The sequence below is a fragment of the Colobus angolensis genome, unplaced genomic scaffold (genome assembly GCF_000951035.1).
Source record: "Colobus angolensis palliatus isolate OR3802 unplaced genomic scaffold, Cang.pa_1.0 Scaffold117, whole genome shotgun sequence".
NCBI classification, from domain to species: domain Eukaryota; kingdom Metazoa; phylum Chordata; class Mammalia; order Primates; family Cercopithecidae; genus Colobus; species Colobus angolensis.
Window position 1 is genome coordinate 4,061,690 of NW_012112808.1, and position 23,339 is coordinate 4,085,028.

Here is a 23,339-nt window from a genome sequence, read left to right on the forward strand (position 1 = left end):
ATTAGGGTCTTTGTAAGAACAAGAAGAGACACCAGAGCCCCCACCCCCGCCCCCCGTCTGTCTGTCACATGAGACAAAGCAAGAAGGCAGCCATCTTCAAGCCAGAAAGAGAGCCCTCTCCAGACACCAATTCTGCTGGCACCTTGATCTCGGATTTCCAGCACCCAGGACAGTGAGAAATAAATGTCTGCCTGTCGGCCCTCCCGTCTATAGTGTCCTGTTATAGTAGTGTGAGGAGACTGAGCCAGGCCGACAGCGCAGCCGTCAATGGCTTTTGCTTTGTCTTCAAAGTCTGCACCTCCTTGGGAGTGTGAAACGCCGGGACCAAGTACCAGAAGACCAGAGCTTAGACCTGGCTGTGCCGTGAACCTACTAAGAGACTCTAGAAAAGGCATTCGACTCTCAAAGCCTCTGTTTTCCCTTCTGTGAAAAGGAAAACCTGGAATGCACACTCTCTAAGAAAATGAAGGTTGGTTGGAGCTGCGAGCCACATGCTGTGCTCGGATGTCAGCGTAGCACAAAGCAGGAGCCATCAGCCCCAATGGGTGAGAGAGAAGTGACGCTCCAGGGAATGGCTAGAAGGAAATCCTCCAGCCTCTTCACACTCTGCCAAGCAGGTGCCTCTCTCCTGACCTGCCTTTCCACATTTATTCAAAAATAATCAAATTGTTTCACAACGGCCTGACTGCTCAAGAGCCATACATTCTGATACAGAGCACATTGACTCGAAGCCACGCAAAATCAAACACCAAGTCTACACTGAGGGTTTCTGTGTCCAAGCCCATGCATGGAAGGCAGCCTCTGCTTCAAACACCTTACAAAGTGCTGCAGCAGTGACACAGACATACAGGAAAGTGACTCTCTACTTTGACTGTAGAATTGCTAAACTAAGACTCATAAAGATGTGATGCTTTCTCAGTTGGTGCTTCTCCATCCTGAGCATGCCCATGAGTCCCTGAGGATCTGGCTAAGATGCAGATTCTGCCTCAGTGGGTCTGAGGCTGGGCTGGACACTCTGCACATCTCACAAGCCCAGGTGATGCTGATCGATGACATCAAAGTCAGTCCAGTGTCTGTGTACTTACAACTTAGAAGGGTCTTATTACAAGGGAATAGACAATACAATTCAAAAGGTATGCTCGGATGTAAAACACCTTTGAGTTAGAGGACAAAAGTGGGTTTGAAAAAATAAAAATAACATCTCTGGAAAGGGACCGTCTTTGGCAAAGAAAATTAAGACTTCTGGAAAAGCTTTTTAAGGCCTTAGTAGCAACCTCGGTTACATCCACTAAGGAGAACAGGATCCTGAAACAGTAATTGGTGGGCAATTCGGACAAGACTATCCTCATGAATGCCAAAAAAGGTAACTTTCCTGTCTCTTAGATGATACTTTGCAGGGTTCAAAAGTGTCTTCTAAAGCAAATTTGGGGATTTCTTTAGCTTTGTATAAAATAATTAAAATGAAAAAGTTCAGGCAGCTGGGGACCCCAGCCCATGGGTTCTGCAGCAGCTTGTCTGCATGCTGCTCCTGGGCAGGCCCCAGCTCCTGAGCAGCCCATTCATTGACTCAGAGCATGGTCTGAGCACACATCTAGGCAATTGCAAGTGTCACCAAGGTTGACAGCCACCATCCTAGGTCATCCTTGCAAAAAGACCCAGAACCTTATCTCTTGCCCAATCCACCAAACCCTGTACTAGCCTACCACAACCTCTGGAGAAGGGACACTGTAACATTTTTATTTTAATTTGCATCATTTCCAGTGTTTTGAGGTTTTTTTGTTTCTTGTTTGTTTATTTGTTTGGAGATGGGGTCTTGCTATGTTGTCCAGGCTGCTCTTGAACTCCTAGCCTCAAGTGATCCTCCCACCTCAGCCTCCTGCATAGTTGGGATTACAGGCACGAGCCACCTCACTTGGCACCAGTCTATTTATATATATATCATGCTATGCATCACAAAATTCCATAAACTATATTAGGAAAAAAAACTACTATCCTGTTGAGCAGCTAGAGAGCTAAATGAAGAAGGAATTTGGAACATAATATCGGAAATAAATTTTCATATCCAAATCTTTAGTTTTTACAAATCGGCTTCAACAATCTCTATCCTTTCCCACTAGTTTCCATGCCACAGGCTCACATAATCATTAGCAGAGCTCTGTCTTGAAAATATATTCACTAATTATCTGAGATTCTCTGTATTTTAAATTCATTAACAGATCGATAGGGAGAATAAGGAAACAAACCAATTTTTTAAACGGGCAAGAGGCTTCAGCAGATACTTCCACAAAGAAGCTATCCGGATGGCAGATGAGTGCACAAAAGGATGCTCAGCTTCCTTAGTCATCAGGGGATGCAAATTAAAACCACCACCATTAGAAGAGCAAAGACACACTAAAAAGCTGACATACCAAGTGCTGACAAAGACAGGGAGCCACAGAAACCCTCACACATTGTGGGTGGAGATGCAACAATGGCACATCGCTTTGGAAAGCAGCTTGGTCATTTCTTATAAAGTATGAAGGGAGGACAGCTCATAATTCTCAAGAGAAAATACCGAAGAAAATGGTCAAGGACGCAGTTTACATCCTCATGTGTCTAAATACTGGCATTTACAGTACAAGAAAAATATCAGAAGAACAAACTTTAGATGAGGATACAAGGCAAGAGTGGGGAGTAGACCCTGGTGGTCGCCCTCACAGTCCAACCTGTGAGCCTTTCCCTGGGAGCCTGCAGATACAGCTTCCCGCCAGGGCTGGTTTGCCTTTTCCTGCTCCAATTCTTACCTCCCTCATCCCACTCGTCACAATGGATGCTGGAGGAGTGGTGTGGATGATCTGCTGCAGGATGCTGATATAGGTTTGAACTTCCAGAAGATTCTGTTAGGGGAGGGAAAACATTCTCGTTATAAGTTGAGCTGTGCTGGTTTTTCCTTCTAGTACTAGATGAGCACAGGAATGGACACTTCCACATGCTGCATCATCACATACGGGACAGACCATGACCAGGTTCAGGAGGAAGAAGAGACTGATGCATTTGCTGCCATCGGTGGGCCTGCCCACATGTGCACCATGCTCATTCCTGGCCCCTCAGTCTCCTTTAATCTTCACAAGAACAATGGGGCAGATGAATAAACTAAGGCTTGCTTTATTTCACCATTTCTCTTCAGCTACATTGGTGCATTGGTCTTCACAAAGCCCTGGGTGGCAGAGGCACAAAAAACAGAGGAGAAAACCAGCCCTCACCAGACATGGTGGCTCACACCTGTAATCCCAGCACTTTGGGAGGCCAAGGCAGGTGGATTGCTTGAGCCCAGGAGTTGGATACCAGCCTAGGCAACATAGTGGGACCTCATTTCTACAAAAAATTTTAAAATTAGCTATGTGTTGTGGTGTGCACCTGTGGTCCCAGCTACTTAGGAGGCTGAGGTAGGAGGATCACTTGAACCTGGGGGTGGGTGGAGGCTGCAGCAAGCTGTGATCACCCCACTGTACTCCAGCCTGAGTGATAGAATGAGACCCCATGTCAAAAATAAATAAGTTAAAAGGCGCCGTGGAGGGCACAAAGGACCCTTTCCAACACCAGCAGTGTTTCAAAGAATGGGCTTTGGTCACTCAGGCCTGGACTAAAAGACTTACTGGCTATGTGTGACCTCAGGCAAGCTATTTAAACCTCCTAAAATGCAAGTTCTTCTATAAAACAGGGATAACTATATGTAGGGATGCCTGATCCCCTTTACCTATCCCAAGCTCTATCCCAAGTGCCCCTATCCCAAGCTCTGTGAGTAACAACAAATGACACAGCCCTCTGCAGGAAGCAGCCCTTGGTCAACAAATGGTCATCTTGTCTAGGAAGCCACCAGGCTCCGCCTTATCCCCAACCCAGGCCAATGACTGATGGCACGGGAGTACAAAAGACCAATTCTCTCAACTCCTTGAGGGACCCGGCTGTGGTGTAATTCACAGAGCTTCCCGTGGGATCGTGAGAACGCCACAGCTGGACTCCAGTTGAGGACACGTCCTTGCTGTGCTCCCTGCCCTGTCTTGCCCCTTTCCTCCCCTTCTCCTCAGAGCCCTCCACCAAGACATCAGCGACAAAAAATCACTACCTAGAGCTCTGCTTATAGGGAGCCTGACCTGAGCACTATTTCACAAGGCTGCCCTTGGGATCCGGTGAGATACTGCAGGGGAGCCTCACGGTGTGAGCTATCATCACACCATCATCATCATCAATATCATCCTAAATGGCCTGGAAGAATTCTTTGAGCTGCTTCAAAACCGCCCCAGGCACTGTTCCAAGGATTCCATCAAGCAGAGCAGAAGCAAGGAGGTGGGTGGGGAGGAGGAAATGGCTGGGCCTAATGGAAATTTGGAGGGACCCTGATTGGAGCAGACAGGGCTGGTGTACGGATGCAGGTACACACTGAGGTAGGAAGGGAACTGGAGGTTCACTGAGCACTTGCCAAGCTCCAGGTTGTACCCATGTTCCCACATTGTCTTAGTTTGGGTTTCTGCAGAAGCAGACTCTGGGAGAGGGATCTGCGTATAAACAGTTGACTGGGCAATGATGCCAGGAAACATGATGGATGGAGTGGGAAAGTGAGGCAGGGAGGGTGGTCAGTGAGGGCTATTACCAATGAGTCACCACTGTGAGCACCTGGAGCTCAATCCTGGTGAGGATCTCTGGCTGCCAGTGCAGAACAAAAGCCTCAGAGTTGGTCTACAAAGGCGAGAGGGAGCTGGGGTGTTTATACACCAACTCCCATCAGTTCCGGTTGAGGCTGCTCCCTGCTCCCGGGGACAGGAGTTCCTCAACAGCCCACTACAGGTGGAGCAGCCTCCAGCTGCTTGGAGAAAGTCCTCAGGCAAAGCTGCAGGGATGGCAGTGGGAGGAGTCCAGAGTCCCTGAAGAGGGAAGCCCTGAGGCACCCACAGGTCTGCTACACTACTTCACCCACACCACTGCTGGGAAGGAGAGCCTGCGTTTGCATTTTGAAGATGAAAAAGCAGCTCAGAGAGGTTAGTCCACTCACCCATGGTCAAACAGCTGCAAGATCTGATCTTTCAATTATGCCAGGGCCCGCCACAGTCAGGCCTGTGAGGAACTGCTGGAGGCTGGGGGAGTCTGAGCACTGCAGGAGAGGAAGCTCCTGAATAATGTGCTCCTGCAATTAACGGGTTCAGAGGCAGAGCGAAAAACAAGACTTTTTTTTTTTTTTTTTCTTTTTTGAGACCGATTCTCGCTCTGTCCCCCAGACTGGAGTGCAGTGGTGTGATCTCGGCTCACTACAAGCTCCACCTCCCAGGTTCACATCATTCTCCTGCCTCAGCTGCCAGCCACCGCGCCCGGCTAATTTTTTGTATTTTTAGTAGAGACGGGGTTTCACCGTGGTCTTGATCTCCTGACCTTGTGATCCGCCCGCGTTGGCCTCCCAAAGTGCTGGGATTACAGGTGTGAGCCACGGCGCCCGGCCTAAACAAGACTTTTTAATGTATCTTCTGAGCAGAAACAGTTGATGGACTGTCGCTTAATGAAGATGGATCTATATAAAATCACTTTGTAAATTATACTGTACAATATAGATATTGGTTCGCAACACCACGGCCCTCAAACCACACTCACTATGGCCCACTCTTCAAAGCAGGTCTGGCTCATTAAGCCCTGTCCAGTGACCAATTCACCCCTATTTGATTCCAGGGAAAATGCACAAAGGTATACCACTCTCTAGCAGTCTGTTTTCCGCCACAGTACCCTGGGCTTACCTGATCAAACCCAAACTGGGTTTTCTAGAGGAAGGGCTTCAAGGGGTCATGGTTACCTTCTTGTGCCTGTCCTTCGCCGCACTGATATCGTCTTGCAAAAATTGGGCCTCCAGCTGAAGGCGCAGGTTATGCAGCAAGGCTTCATCAGCTTCCTGCAATGAGAGCCACATATCCCTGGCCACAGGCACCATGGAGCATAGGGGTAAAGCTAGCCGGGTATATGAGCACATAGACCACCTGGGAGCTTACTGAAATGCAGACTCCGATTCAGTAGGTCTGGGAGGGATCTGAGATTATGCATTCCAGCAAGGCAATGGCTTAGCCCATTGGACCTGTTCTAGAACAGCAGTTCTCAACAGAGGGTGATTTTGTCCCCAGGGGGACATTTGGCAGTGTCTAGAGACATTTTTAGTTGTCACCACTTTAGTGGTAGGGTCCTTCTATTGGCAACTAGTGGGTAGAGGCCAGGGATGCTGCTAAATACCCTACAATACACTGGACAGCATCCCCCCACAACCCTGCACACAAGGAATTCCCTTGCCTAAAGGGTCAATACGGCCAGGGTTAAGTAACCTTGATCTAGAAAGATCGGAGCGCTAGGTATATTTACATACCAAATAAAGTTAATATTTAAGTAACCTCTGTATTTGTTCTATATCTCATCATCAGTGAGTTGGGTTTCTAAGACTGAAAGAAAGAGTTTTCCCTTAAATCCTGAAATCTGTATTCTAGTAGTTTTCTCCCAAGGACTATTAACATTTACCCTGAGAAGTGCATCTTTAATACAAAAACGCATTTTTTAGAATGACTGGTTTGTGAATAGCATTTGTTCCTCTAAGGTTGGAAACTACACTGATCACAAAAGGTTGAATTTTCTCAGGAAACTTTCTGATAATTCACTGGCTCTTACCTCATTGATCTAGTTTGAATACACCAAATAGGTATGAAAGAATTATTAATGCTCTTAATAAGATTGTGCTACGATGTCCAGAAGTGACTTATATACTTCGGCATCTTCAGTGTGATACTACAGGTGAGCATTACTTGGATTCGTCAGGATTCCCCACTCTCCCAAGATACCTCTGCCATGCACACCTGCCAACACCTGAGGCCTTGGGAAGTGGATTTTTACTGACTTATTAGTGACTTGCTAATAAAATAATGAATATTAGCAATGGGCTCTCATTAATCAAGGCGGACACGTGGTTTGGCTAAAATATGTAAGAGACATTGTCCACGCTCGCATGAACAGAGTTATGACAGTCACGATATGTGGACTGGCCATGAGATGTGGAGACACTCTCCACCCTTGTGCTACTAGGGTTTCAGTTCTGGCAAGGTCTTGAGACTGTTCTCTTACGAAAGGCACTTGGGGCCAGGCGCAGTGGTTTACGCTTGTAATCCCAGCACTTTGGGAGGCTGAGGCAGGTGGATCACCAGAGGTCAGGAGTTCGAGACCAGCTGGACCAACATGGAGAAACTCTATCTCTACTAAAAATACAAAATTAGCCAGGCGTGGTGGCACATGCCTGTAATCCCAGCTACTCAGGAGGCTGGGGCAGGAGAATCGCTTGAACCTGGGAGGCAGAGGTTGCAGTGGGCCAAGATCACGCCATTGCACTCCAGTCTAGGCAACAAGAGTAAAACTCCATCTTGAAATAGATAGATAGATAGAATAGATAGATAAATAAATATAAAAGGCACTTGGTTCCTCAGTTGCTCTTGTGAAAGACCACTGGTGTAGCAAGATTTCTGATTGTCTGATGCTGACAAGAAGGATCCTGAAATTCTGACCCTATTGTAGCCTCTGCCTTGAATGAGCTTTCCATGCAAAGTGTTCTCTTAGCACCTAAGACACTGGAGCTGAGACTTCATGGAGCCTACACAGAAGGTTGTAAGGACCCTGGGGGCCTGCATCACAATAAATGTTAATATTTAACAAATCTCTCTCTGTGTAAATTTGGTCTGAAGCATTAGCAAGATGGTAAGGGAGTGGCCCAACCCTCATCCAACTCAAACTTCTGAAGCACTTTTATCTATCCAAGAGAACTGAAGATTTTATCTTGCAGAACTTGAGAGTTGTATAAGATCAAATTAGTTAATGTGCAACCCTGAGGAATATATCTTAAAACATTTCCTTCCTTTTCGATCAGCCATCTGTAATGAAGCCGCCACCAAAATGCAGATTTTCATGAAAACCCTTATGGGGAAGACTATCGAGGTTGAACCCTCAGATACGACAGAAAATGTAAAGGCCAAGATCCAGGATAAGGAAGGAATTCCTCCTGATGGGCAAAGACTGATCTTTGCTAGCAAAAGCAACTGGTGGATGGATGTACTTTGTCTGACTACACATTCAAAAGGAGTCTACTCTTCATCTTGTGTTGACACTTCGTGGTGGTGCTAAGAAAAGGAAGAAGTCTTAACACCACCCCAAGAAGAATAAGCACAAGAGAAAGAAGACTAAACTGGCTGTCCTGAAATATTATTATTAATTATTATAATGTTATAAATATTAAGGTGGATGAGAATGGTAAAATTAGCCACCTTCATCAAGAGTGCCCTTCTGATGAATGTGGTGCTGGAGCGTTTATGGCAAGCCACTTTGACAGACATTATTGTGGCAAATGTTGTCTGACTTACTTCTTCAACAAAGCAAAAGACAAGGAACTGTATGAGTTAATAAAAGACATGAACTAACGAAACAAACAAACAAAACATTTCCTTTTGCATTTCCTCCTGCCTCAGCCTCCCAAATAGCTGGGACTACAGGCGTGCACCACCACGCCCAGCTAATTTTTGTATTTTTAGCAGAAATCGTGTCTCACCATGTTGGCCAGGCTGGTCTTGAACTCCTGACCTCAGGTGATCCAACCACCTCGGCCTCCCAAAGTGCTGGGATTACAGGCATGAACCACCATGCCTGGCCAACTTTAAACTTTCTAGAAGTAGCCACATTAAATAAAATAAAAAGAAACAGGTGAAATTAATTTTAATAATATATTTTATTTTACCCAGTATACCCAAAATATTATCATGTCATCATGTAATCAATAAGTTAGTAGTGAGATATCTTCCATTCTTGTTTTCAGATGAGGTTTTTGAAACTGTTGTGTATTTTACACTCATAACACATCCCAATTCGAACTCCCCACATTGCAGGTGCTCCACAGCCACGTGCGGCTGGTGCCTGCCATACTGCATGGCACGGCTCTGTGGGAGCAATTTTCGGCAATGGAAGATCTTGTTTCTCCTCAGTGCTCTTCCAGGTTTCTGCTCCAGGGTGAATCCCCAGGTAAGGAGCCCTCGACAGAACGGGGAAGGACACCAGTGTCCAAAGTTGTTCCTCACCCTCGCCCCTGGACTCTCCTGTCTGGTCTCTCCAAGGCTCCTCCTGATTCCTGGCCCTAGCACCGGGCCCCTGCTGCCACCAGCACCGCTGCCCACGGGGAGAAGAAAGAGCTTCTGGGAAAACCGCTCCCTTCAATAAATCTACACATGGTCTGAAGTTTTTTAGGTTTTTTGTTTTAAATCAGAAATAGAAGAATGAACCAAATTACAAAAAGGGACACATTTTTCCAGATCCAGGACACTGAACTGTCCAAACTACAAGAATATGAAATCTAACTATGGGACTTAGCTTCTGAGCTCATTCATGTGTTTAATTAATTAGCCATTGACCTTTAAAGAGCTCTGCCTTCAGAGGGCTACCATTCTGGGCCCTTACCATTCCTCACATCCTGCAACCCAGGGACGACAGTGAGGGAGGGTCTAATGAAAACTCAGCTGTAGCGTTTCTTCTTCCAGAAGGCGTGCGCTACCCAGCCCGGGGCGATCAGACCCAGACTGATGCACTCCTGCAAATCGAGGCATTCCTACCCCAGGGGAAGCGGGCAGACCCCTTGGAGATCCTGGTGCCTGGTCTTCTGAAATACCCAGAAGTATTTCACAAGCTTGTGAAGCCTTTTGTAAGAGAAATGGTGGAAAGGGAAGCCTGAATCTTCCCAGCAACAGAAAAGGGTGGAGGATTCAGAAAGACCTGGGTAATTTGTAAAATACAAAAAAACAACCAGACCTCAGCAAAGACGGAAACCAGGGCAGTCTCAGGAATCTAAGTAGCAGGAGTCAAGGACCTGTGCTCAGAGTGACCCAGCTCTGAATCAGTTCATCCCTGCATCCCTCCCTCAGGAGAGCTGTGATTGGCCAGCACGGGTCACATGACCACCATCTTGACTGACAGCTGGACCACATGATGGGAAAGAAAATCACAGTGTTCCTGGAGGCACCCCACTCCCTTCAAAGGCAATGGTTCCTTGTGGAGTGATTCTCAGCCCCGGGGATGGGATCACACCCTCAGAGAGGCCTGGCTAAATCTGCGCCCGAGGTGCAGGAGTATTGGGTGGATGTTGTTCTATCTTCCCTCTACCCGTCTTAAGACTGCTGAGGATGGGGTGGGGTACAGAATTCTCAATCACTCTTACCAAAATGCATCCATGATTGAGCCACAAAGCTGAATGACTGGAAATAGGGCTTCAAGGACCCTTTGTGTGATTATTTATAAGGAATCAAACATTCCAAATTTTAGAAATAGAAGGGACCCTAGGGGTCACTGGTCCTCAAACTTTTGTTAAGCCACATGTGCCATCCTTTGAACAAAGCAGTCCATGAAAGCCACTGTACTGAAGCAAAACCAAGGGGCCACGGGCATCCCCCTTGCTCAGCTGCCCTCTTCCCTCAGAGACTCTTCAAGCAACTCCATGCAACATGAGGGCTCTGCCAAATGCACCTTGAAGTCCAGAGCCTCCCTCCGTGTATGCGGGACTGAGGAGAGACCGACGCAGTGCGTCATTGAGCTCGTGAATGGAAGTTAGTGGAAGATAATGGGCCTGAAACCTGCCATGGGCTTCTCTCCAATAGCCAAGAGCTGAGTGCTAAGCCCTGACTCCATCCTTCGAGGTGCCTGTCATTCTTCCCCACTTCCCTCCTAGGATTGTGCTAAAACTACCAGCACTGGGTCCCATCAGTTACATCTTTGAAATTGCTCATAGTGATAGTAAAAGGCCAGTCAATAGTTATTCTTAAAATAGGGATTAAGCAGATGTTTCTGCAAGCACACTGTCCTGCTTTGAAGATAATCACCTGATAAGCTGACCCCAAAACCCCCAAAGGTGAGTAGGGGCCACTGGAATGTACAGTTGCTGATACATTGAGGAAAATTTGTTTGGGAAGTGTTTTCTTTTGTTTGCGCCAGAACTCAGAAATGTGTAGACGCTTGTGTTTTTATTATGCTGTGGATGTTGTCAGCTGAATTTTCAGAAGCTTCACCAGCAGAATCATCTAGATTTTTCTGAATTGAGATTATGGGTCAATAGTCTAATTTTACAAAACATTCCAACCCTGATATTGCCTATCTCCTAGATCTAGACCAGTGGCCCTCAAAATGTGGTCCCTGGATCACAACACCTGGGAACGGATCAGAAATGTAAATACTCCAGCAGATGCCAGACCTACTGGCTTAGAATTTCTGGGGCTGAGGTCCAGGAGTCTGGGTTTTAATGTGCCCCCCACCCCTGCCACACCCCAGGTAACGCTGATGCACACTGAAGTTTTAGAACCACTAATCTAGACTATTTACAGCCATGTTTTTAGAAAGGAGCTGGAGAAATAACTAGAATTTGGAGCATTATTGAAAATCAGCCCTTTTAAACTCAAATGGCTGGGATTAAAAAGGGTGATTAAAAAAAAACAGCCTCACTTACCTATTCACAGGGATCCCAGAAACTCCATTAAAAACCCAACTGCTAAAGAATGGGTATTTAAGTTCATTAAGATTTCTAGTTAGCTGGAATTTAATTAAAAAACACCTTTCCTCCAACTCTGGATGTCAGAAACCTTTCCAAAAATGCTAGGGTTGTTCTTCCAGGTGCTAATACTGGCCTGAAGGAGGGCACTGGGCAAGTTCTACATCTCTCCACCCTCTCTCTTGCCTCTGCCTCAGTCTCCTCAACTTTGCTCTCTCTCCCTTTGCATTCATCCTGACTCTTCCTCTGCTCCTCTTGCCTCTCCACCCCCGGACTCCTCCTCTTCCTTCCCAGTTTCATCTCCTTCTCTGGAAGTTCATTTCCGGACTCAGAGGAAATCTTGGACATAAAAAGGCACAGCCCTGAAGGTAGGGCTTCATGCCCGCACCATTTTATCCCCTAAACTCCCTGGCCTCTTGCTGCTTTCCGCAGGCATGTTTTAGAGACACATGAATTACATGAAAAAGCGCATATGTCAGCCTTTAAATATTTTTAAAATTGTTTTTAAGTGAAAGCATTTGACTAGAAGCCACATCATTTTAAAATTCTGGGAATTTTAAAGAAAAAAGAGAGGGAGATTTTAAAGCCTGCTGCTTACAATTTCCTTAAGATAAGCAAATCAGGCATCATAGCAGACCAGTAATCTCATATGTATATATTTGGTGACCATGAGTTATAGAAGTTAGCAAACCCAAATATTTTAAAGTCGCCTGGAATTCCTACTACATCAAAAGGCTGAGAAGTTGAATAACTTTGGCCATAGGTTGTAGGTAACGTGTTGAGGAGTTTATTTCACTTCCAAGTGCATAGCAAAGAGTGGCCAGCTATAACTTATCTGGCTGATAAAACTACAGGAGCTCTTTCTGTAGGCTTGATTACATGTGCAGCATGAAGAAATGTATGGTGGTTTTGTGAAGGCAGGGGCCATCAGTCCTTTCACATACATTGCACTATCTTCCAAGTAGGATGCAAAGACTGGGTCAGTGATGTCCCATGGCCACATCCAGGGATGAATCCCTTCCACAAGTGAGACCAAAGGAAATGGGCACTGAGACTGAGCTAAAACCTTGTTGATCTGATGTAAGAAAATACCCAAAACCTGCAGGCCAAAACCACTCACAGGACCAGCTGATGCGATGTGAATTTTAGCCTCTTTCATGTCATCTGATGATCTCAGCAGAGAACAAAAAGGTCCAGTGTTCACCTGGTCCTGCCCTTGAGGGACTATTTGGCTTCTCTAGAAGTGGACCCCAAGGCAAAGACTGGGTACCTGTGGCTTATCTGGGAGGTAATCCCAGGAGGCACAGGGAAGGGAGGGAAATGAGCCAGGGAAGGGAACCAATGAAGGAGTGTGATGAGCAGGTTGCCATTGTAGACAGCTCAGTCCTGCTGGGGTCCCTCTGAGGGACCCTGTGGAACGCGACTCTGAACTGTTGCTAGGAGGGATGGGGAGCTTATCCACCTATCCCGGTCCACAGCAGCTGAGGGTTGCTCCTGAGATGTTAATACCCAGCTCTTCTGGACTGTACTCATGTGGGCCATGCATGTCCCCAGAGCCCGAGATGCAGGCAGTGATCAGGGTGTTCAGCATGTCTGAGTGACCACTGGGATGGCCCAGGGTATGTGGACAGGACACTAACATCAAGGTCCATGGGGCCACCTATTGCCGAGAACTCTCTGGCTTTGTGTCTGGCCTCTGAGTACATCGATTCCCTGACTATTCTTTGGAGGTGGAGAATGAACCACAAACACAAAAGACCCCAACTCCTGTCTACACTTACCGTGGCTGAGCTGCAAGGCTATGAAGTCATTTAACCTCACCAAGGGTGAGTTTCCTCACTGGCCCAGAGAAGGATTTGGACTAGGTCATTTCTGAGAATAAAACCTGCCCCTCCAATAACCACAGGCTGTTCTGAGGCTCCTACAGGCTTGCACAAAGCCCTCCCCAGCTCCCTGCATCTGCCTGCTGTGTTTATGAATTCTACTGTTATCCAAGGACTACCTGCATCTTATTCACTCTGTATTTGTCTTTAAATGTACTCATTTTTACGTACATTTGTTTGGAAATCTATATGTCATCTGCTGTAAATAATACGTAATCCTAAAAAATTCACAAGTATTAAATATCACTCCTCCATGCACTTTCTAAAGTCACTTCCCATTTCACCAGGGTTCTGCACTCACACTGTGGAAAAAATCAAGCTGGTGTCTATCACATCAAGTGCTCTGTAATAATAACAGTGACCAGGGATTGAGCGCCACCAGGTGATGGGCAAGTCATACACATTATTACGTCATTTAGTTCTCACTAGGCACATTGACTTTCACTCCTATGGTGGGTGGGGAGTATTGTGGTTCCATTTCACAGATGAAGAAGCTGAGGCTCTGAGGGACAAGGCAATTGGCCCACAGTCTCGCAGATGCTCAGCAGTAGCAGGAGGTTCCTAATTACAGGCTACACTCCTCGTTGAGGCTGTGCAGCTCACTTGTGGGCAGTACTGTCTCACCTGGACCCAGGGGCCAGTCAGGCCAATTCCCTGTGCTGGCCTCACCCAAATTCTTGGTAGCATCTTTCCCCAGAACCTTCATAATATTCTTACAGGGCTGATACTTCAAATGTCCACATTCTATGTCACAATATACATAAAGGTGTATAATGCGATGCTTTTTCCTTATTTTTCATTATCTATGTTGCTTTATTTTTTCTACTGAGAATATGGATCGCTTTTGTAAAAAAAAGAGAAAAGTAACAGAAAGTTTAAGCTTGTTTTTTAAATTCACTGTCATTTTCCATCAAGAGTAAAGGAGGAACCCCATTCTTTCTCCCCTTTATTTGAAGAGTATCCAGGATGGCACTGTGTGAGTGACAAGTGAGGAGAAAGCCCTACATGCAGTGAGGACAGATGCTCACAAAGCAACATGTGGAAGTGTTGGGGAGAGGGCCTGGGAGGGCCTGCGGGGTGCTGTGAAGGATGCTAGGGCCCCGTGTCTGAAGGCCATGTTCTGGCAGTCTGAGGTTGCCACCAAACAGAAGAATGGGGATGATCTACAGGTGTCAACAGAATAGCAGGGTGACGTCAGACACTACTAAGGCCCAGCTCCCAGCTCAGACATCCAACAGGCTCAAGGCCATCGTTCTCCAGGCCAACTATTGAGCGTCTGTCCTCAGGGCCCTCCTGAGGTGCATTCTCACTGCTATCTCTGTGTTTCTATCTAGGGTGCCCACGTGTCCTACTAGCTGGCCTGAGACAGTCCCAGCCTGCATTGACTGACTTGTGTAATTACAGACAGCACCCTCTTTTGCACACTGTCCTGGTTTGAACATATTGTATGTGCTCACATGCAGAGGGGCAGGTAACAAAGACAAAGCAAAACTGGGTTTCCCTAGATTCTAGTTCTGATTTTCCCCTCAACCAGCAGAGTAATCCTAGACAGCAAAGGCTGGACAAAGTGAAGGGATGGCAAACATCCGGTGCTAACCCTGACTGTCCAAAGAGGCTGCCTGGAGTTCCCTGGGTGTGGCAGGGAAGAGTCTGTGGTTTTGTCAGCAATTTTGATGAGTTGTAGGCATGGAAGGGGTGGGGAAGGGCAGCCCATGTGCCCTAATTAAGCAGCCCTTCCACTAAATAGTCTCCATGGGTCGTTCCGCTCTGATATTTGAGCTCAAAAATAATCAGAAAAGGGCCATGCTTAAAATTATCTGCCATCCCTGGTTCTGTACAACCCTGGTGATCCAGAATCATTCTGCTTTCTGGTGATGGTGGGATTCTCCTGGCAAAAGCAGAAAATCCAATCAGTTAGTGAGAATGATGATGAAGAATCCCAAGAAGGAAATCACCCCTGTTCTGCAGAGAACAACTCCACATAACCCTGCAGGAAAGTCAAGTGGCTAAGAACCCCTGGCATCTCCTCTGGGGCTATTGGTCATGCTATAAGAGGGAGCTCTAGGGGAAGTAGAAATTTCTTCCTCTGCTCTCCTGAGACTTCTCCTGTGGAGCAGCAATCTCAAAACTCTTAGCCAACAGGACAGAGGTATCGCTGTGTCCAAATAACCACTGCCCAAAGCAAGGTCCTTCCTAAATTCGGTGTTGGGGATTGGTATGACAGGTAAAACAGCCCCTTGTCATTGTAACGCCAGCAGATTTTGCTAGCCTAGCATAGCCAACAAGCTTCATAGTCTGTGTTTCTCCCAGGAGAGAGGGGTGTGTGTATGGGTGTGTGAGTTCACTCACAAAGACTCAGTTGAAATTAACAAGTCGAGAGAGAGTGACTGCAAAAGAAGTAGTGACCGCTAAATTAACACAAAGAGAAAGATAAAAAACATGCACTTCCACCATTCCGTTCATTACTGTAATTAAGCTACATAAGCCCAAGGATGTGTTCCACTCACCTTGTTAAGCCGTTCAAGCATTTCTTTTAGCAGGAGTTGACATTCACACTCATTTTCGTACCTGCAAATTGGACACGTAAGTGAGAGTTGGGTGGCTACCATGCTTTCATATGTATGGATCACGTAATCAGCATTAAATTCAACCTGGGTACGATGCCCTCTCCTTTAAGGAGAGGGTCTTAATTTTAAAGTAGTAGCTAATGAATGCTACATTTCCTAGCCGACTGCCTCCCAATCAGAAAGTGGTAACATTTGCACACTGCATGGAGTAACCAGGAGCAGTTAGTGGAATAGGAGACTCCCAGCCTGAAGGCCCTAACCCCAGCCCCTACAGTCTTATTCCCAGCCACCCCAAGGACGAGGGAATTATATCCTGGCCTATCTAAAACCCAAGTGCAGCAGTGGCAGAGACGGGAGACTGCCCTGCACAATCTATACCATCATTAACCTGACCGTACTTGGATTTCCTATACTATTTTATTTGCTGGCACATGTAATGTGTCAATTTTTCCAGATTATGTCATTTAATCCTTACATCACCCTAGAAGAAAGCAGTTATTGTTAGTGCTGCATTAAAGATGAGGAAACTCAGGCAGATGCTCCCAACACTTCGCCCTCCTCCTAGCTCCCCACAAGTGGGGCAAGTGGGTGGGCAAGTGGGTGGGGCAGGCTGGACATGCCAGGGAGTTAGGGCCTCTGGGAGCAGCCCCCAAACTCTGAAAGAGGCAAATTGGAGCATAAGTACCCCAGCTCCTTTTCTGCTCAGCTGGGACAACTGAGGCACATTCTATACCCAGCAGGTGGAGCTCCAGTTGCCCATGATGGGAACTTGCTTGCTAGTGCACTCAACACTGGCTGTCTTCCCTTCCTGTCTCATCTCTTCACTCCCTTACTGGTGTTCCCGGAGGACATGTTCCAAAGAAGCTACTTGCCCTCAAATCCCTGTCTCAGGCTTGGCTTCTGGTGGACTCCAAACTAAGAGAAGGGTGGAGTCAGACCTGAGACTTGAGTTAGACACCAAAACTGTGCTTTGATAACCATGCTATATTGTCTGGATAGAGAAACGAACTCCCCCAATTTAAACATTCACAAGATTAAGAAAGCAACAAATACTAGGAGCAGGTGTTTTTGTTTGTTTGTTTGTTTTTTGTTTTTTTATCCTAGTCGATTTCTTTCTGGACTTCTAGAAAATGATGGGGATTGGGGAAGCACAGACTTCAGAAATCATTCTGGTCAGAATGAAAGTTTCCCTCTGTGGATGTTTTAACCCTGAAGAGAGAAGATTCCTTCCTAAATGACTCCTCCCCTTGTTCCCTATAAGGTGACCCACAAATGCCCATCCTCACCTTCTTCAGGAGTTAGAGCCCTTGATGTTTGGCAAGCACAGGACTGCCTAGAAGGGAAACTACATTTTCCAGCATTCCTTGCAGCCAGGTGTGGCCATGTGACAAAGTCCTGACCAATGGGATGGAAGCCTAAGTCTGCATGGCAGCTTTCAGATACCTTTAGTAAGCAATGGTGTATGTGTGCCCTTTGCTTCTCATTTTCCATCCCTCCCTCCATCCTGCAGCCAGAAACATGAATGCTGCATTCCTGAAGGCCACACAGAACCTTCCGCGTCCCAAATACTGTAGAGCATCATACCAAACTGCTTAACCAGACCTTACACAAGCGAGAAACATTTTGGATAAGCCAATGACATTTTGGGTAAGCCACTATCACTTTGTCTGATTTTTTTCTGTGGGGGGGGGGGGAGGGCGGGGGTGGTAAAATACGCATAACATAAAATTTACCATCTTAACCATTTTAAGTATACAGTTGGTGATATTAGATACATTCATAATGTTGTGAAATCACCACCAACATCCATCTCTGTAACTCCTCATCTTGCAAAGCGGAAACTCCGTACCCATTAAATACCAACTCCCCATTCTCCCCACCCCCAGCCCTGGCGACCACCATTGTACTTTCTGTCTCTGTGAATTTGACTAGCCCAACTACCTTATGTAAGTGGAATCATACAATATTTTTCTTTTTGTAACTGGCTTATTTCACTTAGCATAATGTCTTCAAGTTTCAACCATATTGTAACATATGTCAGAATTTCCTTCCTTTTTTAGAGTGTATAATATTCTATGTATCCACCACATTTTATTTATCTATTCCTTTGTCCCGATGGACACTTGGGTTGCTGCTACATTTTAGGGAGCTATCTAGGAAGCTATCTGTTGTGAACAATGCTGTTACGGACATGTGTATACAAGTAGCTATTCAAAACCCTCTTTCAATTCTTTTGGGTATATGTACAGAAATGGAATTGTTGCATCATATGGTAATTCTATTTTTTAATTTTTTGAGGAACTGCCATACTGTTTTCCACAATGGCTGTACCATTTTACAGTCCCATTAACAGTCCATAATGTCTCCACATCCTAACAAACACTTATTTTCTGTTTGTTTGTTTGTTTGTTTGTTTTATAGTTGCCATCCTAATTGGTCTGAAGTGGGCCAATGTCAATTTGGAGTTTATGTCATTTATAGTTGAAAGCAATCCTAATTAACACTGAGCCCAACCCACAAAGCATAGTTTTCTGTGCCCTTGCATGCCCATGCCATGGGTTCAAGTCAAGTATTCTGCAACCATGAAAGATACTAGAAAATCACACCACTGTGTTCTCAGAAGCAAAAGTCCTGAACTGAAGGAAAAACAATTATGAATATGTGCAATGTGCACACATTCCCAGATCTAAAACCATCTGCGAAGCTGAGTTCCATCTAGGAAGCTAAACATCTCTGCACAAGTTTTACATTTCATACCAGGATGTTACATTTAGTAGTTTATTTTGTGTATTGCCCTAACAGAGCCAGAAATTAGTTTTTGAGTGTATTATTAGCTTTGAGAATAAAACTGTTAATAAAATCTAACTTTCTCATTGCTCTTTTCTGCTGGAAATATCTAAGAGTTTCCTGTTCTTAGATATTTCCAGCAGAAATATCTAAGAACACGTTTGACGATCAACACATTAACCTGATATTGTGGGTAATTTTCATGCTGTAAAGACAAGTCTAGATATTATATTAAAGAGAAGTGATTTCCAGGCACGGTGGCTCATGCCTGTAATCCCAGCACTTTAGGAGGCCGAGGCGGGCGGATCACAAGATCAGGATATCGAGACCATCCTGGCTAACATGGTGAAACCCCGACTCTACTAAAAATACAAAAAAAAAAAATTACCCAGGCTTGGTGGCGGGTGCCTGTAGTCTCAGCTACGGGGGAGGCTGAGGCAGGAGAATGGCGTGAACCTGGGAAGCGGAGCTTGCAGTGAGCTGAAATCGCCCCACTGCACTCCGGCCTGGGCGACAGAGTTAAAAAAAAGAAAAAAAAAGTAAAAGAGAGAGAGAGAGATTTCACTACAAAGAATTCATGATAATGTATATATTCATGTAAGTATACTCATAAAGTGAAAAAACTGGCTTCAATTAACTGTTTTACATAAATTATTTTTAGTTTTCAACGATTTGGATAATTGAATCTGTCATTGTATTTTGATAGTTTTGTTTTTATTTCATTCTTATTTTATTTAGTGTTTTGTTTAGTCTTTGACCTGTTAAAGACCTGATTTTGAAATTATTCAGCTGCCAGGTACTAGCACTACATTATGACTAGTGCTAGCATGGAACCAAGGCTGCACATAGTAGCCCATTGCTGCATTATTTTCCCCTGGCTTTAGCTAGCCATCAACTCACCTCTGGAATGTAAACTCAAGCTTGGCATGCATGTGTATGTGTGTGTGCCTATGGATGTGGATGAGTGTGATTTCTATAATGATTTGCAATTCCCACTACCACAATCCAAATGTCAAAACTTCTCCAAGGGGGCAAAGGGAGAGAATAAATTAATATGAATTTTAAATAAATCACAGAGCCTGAAGGAACTGCTTCATGATGGGCATATAACTCAGAACCAAGTGCAATCAGTAAAGACCAGGAAAAGCCAACACGGCGTTTCCTTCAACTAGGACTCATGGATGTCATGCTTGCCAGCCAAAGTACAGTAGACTATGGTCTAATACCAATACAAAGGCCATCCAGGGAATCCTGATGGCCCATTAAGCTGCCCTGGATGTCTGAGCCACAGGGCACTTTCCCCCTTTGCTTTGGAGAACATGAGCTTCATCTGAATGAGGTCCTATTTCTGGGCCTTACACAGCAGGAGTCCAAGAACGGATTCTCTCAAGATACAGTGTTCCCAAAAGAGCATAGGCCCAGGGTGAGAAAACCCAGGTTCAAGTTCTACCACCCACAGGCCATCTCCCAGGTTCAGTTTCCCCATGAAGTGCTGTAACAAGTGGGTTTTCAGGTCCCTTCTACCAGTTCCAAGTCTATTTCTATAGATTAAACCTCAAGAGTTGACAGGAATCGAATCAATAAATGTGATTTGATAAATGTGTTCAGAACACAACATTGAATAACCTGCCCAGGATTCAGATTGAGAAAGGAACTCAAACATAGAGCAGGTTTGGAGAAATCCTCTGACTACCCTATACCAGGGGGTTCCCAAATCTGACTGGAATGACCAGTGGCCCTCATTAAAAATGTGTAAGCTTCTGGACCCCATTTGAGGTCCAGGGTAGGGCCTGAACATCTGTATTTTAAAATTCATTTATGAAATTTTACATGAATGAATCTCTTACATGGTTAAATAATTGTGTGTGTGTGTGTGTCAGAGTCTTGCTCTGTCACCCAGGCTGGAGTGCAATGGCGCAATCTCAGCTCACTGCATCCTCCGCCTCCCAGATTCAAGTGATTCTCCTGCCTCAGCCTCCCAAGTAGCTGGAACTACAGGCATGTGCCACCACACCCAACTAATTTTTGTATTTTTTTAAGTAGAGACAGGGTTTCACAATGTTTGCCAGGGTGGTCTCGAACTCCTGACCTCAAGTGATCTGCCTGCCTCAGTCTCCCAAAGTGCTGGGATTACAGGTGTGAGTCACTGCACCCAGACCACAGTTAAATAATTTTTTTAAAGATATAAAAAGATGTTCTGTTAAGAGTCTCCTTCCCACCTCTGTCTCCCAATTGCCCAGTTCCTACTCACTTATCCCCCTCAGGTAGCCAGTGTCACTGGGGCATGTGCCTATGTGTGTGTCTGTGTGTGTGTTGTGTGTCTTTGTGTGTGTCCTGAAATTCTTTTTATGCAAACAAAAAAAACTCTACTCTTCTCCCTTTTTAAAAAACTAAATGACAATAACATACTTTTTTCCACTGCACAGTATTCCGTTACATGGAGGAAGCACCTGTCTCCTATTAATGAGCATTTATTTGATAATGAGCATTTATCCAGGCTTATTGCAGATCCTGCTGCAGTGAGTATATTCGCAGGCATGCTATTGCAAATGTGTACCTGCTGGAGTGTGCCAGTTGCAGTACACCTGTTGCAGTGAGTATCTTTACAGGCATGCCATTTCATACCTGCTGGAGTGCATCCTATAATAAATTCCTTGAAGTGGCCTTCTGAGTCAAAGAACACACACATTTATAACTTGAAAAAATGTTGACAAATTGCATATTTTTAAAAACAGCTCCTATGTGATTTTAACACATTACTCAATCTGTGGGAGGGGAGACCATGCCCTGGACCAGTGCTTCTTAGTCTTCAACATTTAACTTTTTAAACTGCAGATCACCTAGGGAGCTTGTTAAAATGAAGATTCTAATTCTGGAGTTCTAGGATGGGCCTAAGAATCTGTATTTCTAGCAAGCTCCCAGGTGATGCCAATACTGCTGGTCCATGGACCGCACTTTGAGTATCAAGACCCTAGAGGACACATAGTGAGCCTAATTCCCAGGTGTCAGCTGCCATGCTATGAAGGCAATTAGATTTAACAGGCCCAAGACCTAAATTCCAGTCCCGGAACAGCAATTCACTAGCTGAGGGGCCTTGCCCCAAATTCCTACATTTTCTGAGCCTCAGTCGCCTTATCTGTAAAACAGGTGCGGTAAAGATAAGTCTGTAAGGATTAAATAACACCGGTACATCTCAAAAACAATGTGCTGAGCAAAAGAAGCCGGACAATAGAGTACTTGCTGTAAGATTCTACTTTTGTGGAACTGTAGAACAGGCAAAGTCAATCTATGGTGATAGAAATCAGAACGGGTGCCTCTGGTCTGGGGCAAAGGGGACTGACTGGGAAAGGGGAGGAGAGAACTTTCATGGGTAGTGGCAATATCTCACTTGTTTTGTGGTAACACGGGTATATACATTTGTCAAAACTCACTGAACTATGCACTTAAAATATGTGCATTTTATAACACATATTTAGTGTAAACTGACGTGTCATCAAAATAGAAGCTAGTTTTAAGGAATGTGCCACCTGCGTGCATGGATGAGGTCATCGATCGACAGAGGACCAGAGACAGACCTCTACCCCTGCGTGGGTAGCAGCGTGCTCCCAGTCCCGCGCCCTCGGGGCGGCCCACGCCCTGCCTCGGTTTCCCCCGATGGCCGCCGCTTACTTGCTCCGGAACTCGTCGAGCGCGCGCTGCGCCTCGGTGCCCTGGCGCTCCAGCCGGGCGCGCTCGGCAGCCAGGTCCCGGGCGCGCTGGCGGTTGCTCTCGACTTGGCGGGCGAGGGCGTCCTCGGGCCCGACCAGCTCGCCCAGGCGCTGGAAGGCATCCAGCTGCCGCCGGAGCCCGGCGTGGCGCTGCTCGAGCGCGCGGGCCCTCTGGACGTGGGCGGCCACGCGCTCGCCGAGTCCCTGCAGCGCCGCCAGGCTAGTGGCCCCAGCCCAGCCCTCGTCTGCGGGGCGCTCGGGCTCGGCGGCGCGCGAAGCCTCATCGGCGCGCTCGTACTGCTCCTTGCGCGTCTGGAAGACGTAGCTGCGCCGGTACATGGCTGCTGTGGCGCGGGCGCGCGGGCGGCGCGGAGCCGGCTCTCCAGGAGGCCCCCGACGCAGCCAGCAGCGCGCTAAATAAACACCGAAGGCCCCCGGCGCGCTGCTGGGACGTTCCAGAGCCGATCAGCAGTTGGGCCCGGGCGCGGGAGAAGAAAAGAGCAGCGGCCCGCTTTGTGCGGCGGATTAGCGGCCCATACAGCTCCGGGGTTGGAAGGTTACGCGGGCAATGAGGTTTTTGTTCCGTGATTGTTCAGGCCTGTTGCTTTTGATTGAATGGAGGGTCAGGGGACACGGGAGGCATGACGCTCTTTTGACTGGTTCCACTGTGGACTGTGAAGGAATCCCCAGGCGAGCTCTTTAAACTTGGACTAGCTCAAGAGCCCAGGGCTTGTCACTTTGTCTCCTCTCTCATTCAAACTCAATTGTAGAACTCTTTAACAATGCCATTTTTTTTTTTCTGATTACTTAAGCAATTCTTTTTTTTTTTTTTTTT

At 46.2% G+C, this 23,339-nt stretch overlaps 1 protein-coding gene across 4 annotated transcripts in view; it reads right to left on the bottom strand.

Moving 5' to 3' along the window:
- BFSP1 (beaded filament structural protein 1, filensin) overlaps positions 1-23,339 on the bottom strand; it is an 85,425-nt gene that overhangs the window by 15,341 nt on the left and 46,745 nt on the right. For 3 of the 4 annotated variants that reach the window (XM_011962792.1, XM_011962784.1, XM_011962774.1), the window contains 3 exons: positions 15,951-16,011; positions 5,816-5,911; positions 2,784-2,876 (listed from right to left, as the gene is read on the bottom strand). In XM_011962792.1, coding sequence (XP_011818182.1) covers positions 2,784-2,876; positions 5,816-5,911; positions 15,951-15,971 — 210 coding nt within the window. In that variant the 5' untranslated portion in view covers positions 15,972-16,011. Of the gene's footprint in view, positions 1-2,783; positions 2,877-5,815; positions 5,912-15,950; positions 16,012-22,466; positions 22,878-23,339 lie in introns of those variants that run through there. The other variant, XM_011962768.1, reaches the window with a different exon arrangement.